The following is a 6768-nucleotide window of genomic DNA, read 5'->3' as shown; positions in this document are numbered from 1 at the left end:
GTTATCGACGGAAAGAAAAAGATTCCAGAGATAAAACAGGCTCTCCATCGTGGTCAAGTTGCGTTGAATCTTTGTAATTTTCACAGAATGTGGTATCCTCTCATATAAATATTACACCATGGTCATGTAGAAAGTGCAGTGAAAACCAACTTAGCAAAAGGTTCTTATATAATTGTTGTTTACTGGCAAATAAAGTTATTTAGGTTCTTTGACCAGGTTCCTATTTTCTTAAAAAAAATATATTTTGTTTGTTGCTGGATGGAAATTGTCTTGCTGTTGATATAAAATCATATGTGCATATAATGCCTACATGAGTTGCAATCTGAACGAGTACAAACCCTATCTTAGTTCTTATATTTCTCTCAATGCAGAAGACACATAAATAAAACAAAGCTAAAATCTCTGAGAACACATCAGTTATAATTCCTAAAGTCTAAATTACTTGGTCCCAAAGGTACATACAGGACCATAGAGGTTTCAAAAGGGTTTTTAATGAAAATCTTGGCCTGACAGGCTCTTTAAAAAAAATGGTTTCTTACATGCAATTTTTAAATGCAATGTGCAGTCATAGAGGTTAAATGTTCATTAAAATAATAAACTTTTCCATTTTCTTGTGCAGTCTGTACAGTCAGTCCCTGAATGTTTCACCATTGAAATAAACTTGAGTTGTACTTCCAAGGTTCTTCTTGTTTCTGGTAATTTGAAAGTGATTTTGTTTTAACCTGGGGAGCCCTTTGGAAGGTAAAATGGGAAACAGCTCCTTTTGTTTAAATAAATACCTCTGTGGGAAACTATCGTGTTCATTGCGTGGCAAGTTACAATATAAGCAAGAATTCAGTGTGTACATCACCACGGAAACTTTCCACTTCCATCCCCTCGGCGGAGAGGGATACTCCCTTATATCGACTATAAAGGTATATGCCGCCCAAAAGGGTATGTTTTGTAGCCGTTTGGTCAGAAATAGTGTTTCGGATTTTGGCAGTTTTACTCTCAAATAGGGTAACGCCTTTGTCATCTATTCTTTAATTGGGTATTGGGTTGCAGATTTTGGTCTTAAATAGGGTAAGGGTTTTGGGTAGCGGGCCGCACACCTCTCCCAATCAATTTCTCTGGGAGTGACTTCCCCGGGGGTTCCCTCCTTGTAATCCTGTACTTCTTCCCCAAAATACTTTGTCTATTTTAATTTTGTACTGAGACATTTTTCATTCAACCTGCTTGTTTCTTGGTGGCATTTGGTATTCCATATGGAAATTAGGAAGGAGAACTTTAGATAATCAGCTTGAACCCTGTGCCATTACTGCGCTTGTCAACGAAAGCCTTAATGTCACCCGACATTAAGGCTTCTATGAGCATCTACTCAAATAATAGAGTCACATGCGCCATACTATTATAGTCAGTCTTCATATTGGTTATTATGTGTGGAACAGTTAACTCAACCGTATGGGAAAATGAAGTCGATCTGCTTCCTATGAAGCCCAAACTGACAGATAATCGAGTAAAGAAAAAGAAATGTTCTTGCGGGTGAGCGTGGGTGTAACAAACCCCCCAGCATTGGTTTGTCACTCTACTGACAAACCAATGCACTTATTTGACTAATGTTTCCCTTTTTCTTTAAACGTTAACCGATCGGGAAGTACGCTCAAAAGCAGAAGTTTAAGCACACTTGGCTAATGGTGTAGAAACAATCAAGTTTGTTTTATTCTGTACACGCAGGTATTCTTATTGTTGCCACTATCGAGAAAAGGAAAGTTTGTTACCAATATTTTAGGCTTGGATATGCCTGTTCTGAATCTGTCAAAAACGTTTGGCCTCAACATACTCATAAAACGTTTCTGTTAAAAAGACTTGGGCATCGTACAAATTACGCAACAAGTTTTACTTTGCACAATTAACATAAAAATCTGATCACTGCGCATTTCTGATTTTCGAATTGTTACGTTCATACAAATTCTCGATGGAACAGACCTCCATGATATCACCATTTATAGCATGCCACAGAGAATACGACCAGTCAGAATACAGGAAAGCCGCTGTAAATTCAAGGATATCACATCCAAACTTAATTGAGATACTGTCCGTTTTCTACCCTGAGATTTCCTTTTCGCTCTCATTTATAACAAAATGGCTGAAATGCACGCTAATAAGATAGTAACACTCGGCACCTTCTGCCGAACATGGCAGAGCTTATTATGAATTGGGAGGGGAGGGGGTGCTTACAACCGAGCGCCAGAGGCTCTAACTTGTAGGGGGTCTGGAGATATTTGTAAAATTATTATTTTAAGTATTTTTTGCTTCAAATTGGGCGTAGGGGACTAAAGCCCTTCCCCCCTCCCCCCCGCCCCCCCTCAACAGCCACCAATGCTGATTTCTTTTCGTCCATTTTATTCAAAACACGAAATATCCATATCTTATTTTGACGTTATTTCTATACGTTTCTTTTCCAAAAGAAACAACGCCTGTCATTAGTACTATCTGGACTTAACAGATACAATATTTTATCGCAGCCTCCAATAACACCAAGACACATCTTGCCACTGACACCACTGCGTTTATGTACATATTTGAATGCTCTCTTTCGGTCGACATAGCCGATATAGGTTTCTTCAAACAGGAAATCATTACCATTTGAATTTTTACATCCATCGTATTGCTGTGAACATAATTAAAATACAGTAAAAGTTAATTTACAGCATCCCTTAAAATTTACCTCAAGGATTACTGAATACAATTTATCCTCGTTCAACAGTGCAGTTTTATTGAAGTATGGACTTCCATACCAGAACTTCGGCCATATCTCACGACCAGTACAGTATTGTGCAAAAGTAATGCAAACCAAATTCGACAAAATTCGGGAATTTCGGGGATTTTAGACGCAAATTGACGAAATTTCGTTTCGAACGAAACTTCGAAGAACTTTCGTCGAACATTCAGAAACCTATTTTTCCTACTGATGCAAGAGTTTTCATGCACGGCTTCCCGTTTCTATCAAGTCTTTTATTGTCGAGTGTAGATAACTATGACAAGCCCCGAATACGTTTAAATTTAAGTTGCTTTTACCCACCTCGAATCGCATAAGATTCGTACCGTTGATGACCTTCAATGCATACGTAGTACCGCGTTTATCGATGAATTGAATGCACTTCTTGTTTGTGATAGCGGCGTCCACAACCGTAAAACCTTCAATATATAAAATACTCTTATAAGCAACCATTGGAAGTTCCGTTTTGTAAGTTAAAAATCACATAAATAATTCTATTTTACTTATCTGTTAAAAAATGGAGGATTGTCCGATTAAACACTTCTGATCCTGACTACCCTATGTTCGTCATATAATGCATACCTCTAAGCCAATAAATAAGATTCTGGGGCGTGTATTATTTCAGGGCCAGAAATATTCAGATATTCTAACGTAGCATGATAGACAATTGTAGTTTAACTATCATACACATGATTATACACTTGATCAAACGGCGCGAAGTCGTTTGCAATCGCCAATAGGCCACTTTCGATATAATAAAATTCAGCTTGATAGTGAGGCCTAAAGGACACAGACAAAAGAAATGAATAAACATGTTCATTCAATTTCCTTTGTTTGTGTCCTTCAACCCTCGCTGCCAAGCTGAATTTTGATATATCGAAAACGGTCTATTCCCTCTATGAGATGCACTTGCAGGAAATCATGGAAGTTTTGTTAGTCATCTTGGACTAGATAATAATATTATTTGTTGTGATGAATGCAACTACCGTGATTCCGTGCAGGGTTGTCTCAGAAGTAATTGGCCTTTGTCGACGATAGTTTGTAACAAGCGAACGCTACCTACCATGCTCCCTCGGCGTAAATTATAAACAGCAAAATTACGTTGCGTTAACAAGTGTTAATATTTCTTTTTATTGGAAGACGGCAGTTTTGTTTTGTTGCGCTTAGTTTGAACTCATGCCCATGCAAGAGGCCAAACGGAAAGACTATCAACGAATATCATGAAGAAATTGGACAAGATCGACCTGTATGATACTGAGATAGTCAGCAGTGACGGATCCAGACTTTGAGCTAAGGGGGGTAGGGGGGCGGTTTTGTTTTACTTGCCCTACCGGCTTTTCTTCCTTCAGTCATTTCTTCTTTTTTTACCCAAAATAAGGGGGGCCCGGGCACCCCGGGCCCCTCCCCTAAATCCGCCACTGGTCAGTGATAGAGCATGGTACCGTAAAATCCCACCTCAAAGCCCTGGCCTTACATAACTTCATAAGAGGTTCTGGGTGGGGTTATTAATTGGGGGGTTATATCCGGGGGGCATATAAGGGGAATAAAAAATGTTTCCGAACGACGAGATAAAAGGTATCTAAGAAACGAATTAAAGCTAACATACTATTTCATTTAGAGCTATTACCCTATTAGCCTATAACTTTTGGTTAAAAATTTTGATGTTTTTAAAGAAACGTAAAAGGTACTCACTTACACATTAGACGGGCTTATATCCGGGGAGGGGCCTTATATCCGGAATAATATCTTTGTTAGCAGATAGAAAGGCTTATATCCGGTGGGGCTTACAACCGGGGAGCTTTAACGTGGGATTTTACGGTATTTAATGGTCAAACGTGAGCTGGAGTTTTAACTATCACTGACTATCATCAACTATTATTGATTGTTATGTGTCGTTGGACCAGGGCTTAATCTACTAGGCTAAATGCACGCTTTACTATGCCTAGACAACTTTTTAACACGGAAATTAATGCGTATAGACTATAGGCAAGAAGTAGCGGTAGATGGTAAATGAGAGACTAGCATTTTTCTTTGCAAGACCGAGACTTTAAAGAACGAGACTTCCAAGTGCTCGAGACGTGCAGGTTCCAAGATGAACAAATCGGTACTTCGCGACTTGGCCCTGGAAAAAAGTCGAAACTTTGTGACAGCTTTGTGAAAAAATCGAGACTTCGAGACGCTCATAACCGAGATTGCGCGATTCATGAAATTGGGCGAAAATTTTGCGAGACCCATGGTTTAAGAGGGACCATTCGCCACTCCCACAAGAAGAACATACATGATTTGATAATTCAATTATTGGTCTAAAACCAATTAGTAATGAAAATTATACTAACCATGCCTGAATTTAAACAAGAAAATGACAACTGACATTCTTTACATTTATCCCTAGAGTTATCAAAATAACTCCAAGAAATTCTCACAACTAGACAATGCTTTGGGAATACTTGCCGGCAGTTTTGTTTCTAAAGTTCGCGAAGCAAAATTTGGCCACTTATTAGGGGATTTAAGAAAACCACAACGGCAACGGCTGGGGAACGTCGCAAAACGTACAAAAGGTTTAATGAGCAATACAATGGCTGTACACGTGCGTTATAACTCTGGGTACATTTCTTTGCCATCCTCTGCAAAACAACAACGTAAAATGAACAAATTCTGCGTTGTGTGGAAACGGTGAACTACAGTCAAACCTGTATATAACGGCCCTGTATATAGCGGTCACTCTGTGTATAACGATCACTGAACAACTTCCCAAAAATCGTCCCTTGTATTTATTGTTAAGTTGACCTACATATAGTGGTCACCTGTATATAACGGACGCACCCTTTAGACTTGCTGAATCCACAATTTCATTATCTTTTACCTGTATATAACGGGCACGAAATTAGGTTTACAAACGATTAACAAATAATGACAAGCTTTATTCATCAGCTCGTTAAATAGCAGCCACCAAGGCAGGGGTCTCACAAAAATACAAATATTAGTACCAAACACAACTACTAATACATGTCATGGCCCACGTCCGACACGTACTTGCGGCAGGTAACATTAAAGTGCCGACGCTTTCAACAATAGTTACTGTAACTGTAACAACACAACATTGGACTAAGACAGCGCTTGGCATCGTCTCGGCTGAAAAACTATGGACATGAAGGGTTCAAGTTGCTGTCACACTGAGTAAAGTCAAGTACATGAAATCAAGCTTCGAGCTCCGAAATATGAGAAAACTATAACGATTTCTTTTCTTCTTGAAATCCATATTGTTACTCTAAAAGCTTTTCCTACGAGGAAACTTAGATCAAAGTATACTGCATCTCCCTTAAAGTACACCACGGACATTTTATGGACATTTTTGTCGTATTTATTGCGTTTCTGTTTACAATTGCTGTCAATAAATGTAAATTGAGTGACTTTCCACTTAAAAACGTTGTTCATTAGCTTCCAGTAGACTTCTACTGCACCTCCCTAAAAGTACACCACGGATATTTTATGGGCCCTTTTTATCGTGTTTATTGCGTTGCTGTTACTCGTTATTGTCAATAAAACGTAAACTGAGTGATTATTTGCACATAAAAATGCTATTTATTGACCTCCAGGGGAGTTTAAAGGAAATCTGTGTACAGCGGTCACCCTGTATATAACAGTCACCTGGCCATTTCCCAAGGGTGACCGTTATATACAGGTTTGACTGTTCGACGGATAATTGTTAAAATTGATATGCCGAATATTAATGTTACGCTGTGTTCCATATTCAGTTTCGAGACATAGAGAAACAAACTAAATGAATTAAGAGTATCGTGAAATTCGTGGGTAAAATATAAATTCATTTTTTAATCGACGTCGTCCTCGGCGTTGGCGTCGTCCTTACAGTCCCCTGCAGCTCTGTCAAAAGGGCGATGGTTATTCCTAAGAATTCTTTTAGTAGTATACTCCTCCAAAATGAATTCAACACTATTTTATTAATACTTCTTATTAACTTACTAGTGTTTTTGTCTGTGGTGGCTGTTCCA

General features: G+C 38.7%; 1 protein-coding gene across 1 annotated transcript in view; it reads right to left on the bottom strand.

The window, feature by feature from the left end:
• Nucleotides 1-2425: 2425 nt before the first annotated feature.
• LOC145486629 (uncharacterized) overlaps nt 2426-6768 on the bottom strand; it is a 7708-nt gene continuing 3365 nt past the window's right edge. The window contains exons 2-4 of the mRNA XM_081465326.1: nt 6740-6768; nt 3062-3177; nt 2426-2650 (exon numbers count right to left, since the gene is read on the bottom strand). The exon at nt 6740-6768 is cut by the window's right edge and continues 170 nt beyond it. Of these exons, the coding sequence (XP_081321452.1) occupies nt 2426-2650; nt 3062-3177; nt 6740-6768 (370 nt within the window). The remainder of the gene's footprint in view (nt 2651-3061; nt 3178-6739) is intronic.

This window comes from Orbicella franksi, chromosome 5 (assembly GCF_964199315.1).
Source record: "Orbicella franksi chromosome 5, jaOrbFran1.1, whole genome shotgun sequence".
Taxonomy (NCBI): Eukaryota; Metazoa; Cnidaria; class Anthozoa; order Scleractinia; family Merulinidae; genus Orbicella; species Orbicella franksi.
The sequence above is the reverse complement of the archived record's forward strand: the minus strand, read 5'-3'. Positions and strand labels throughout refer to the sequence as shown.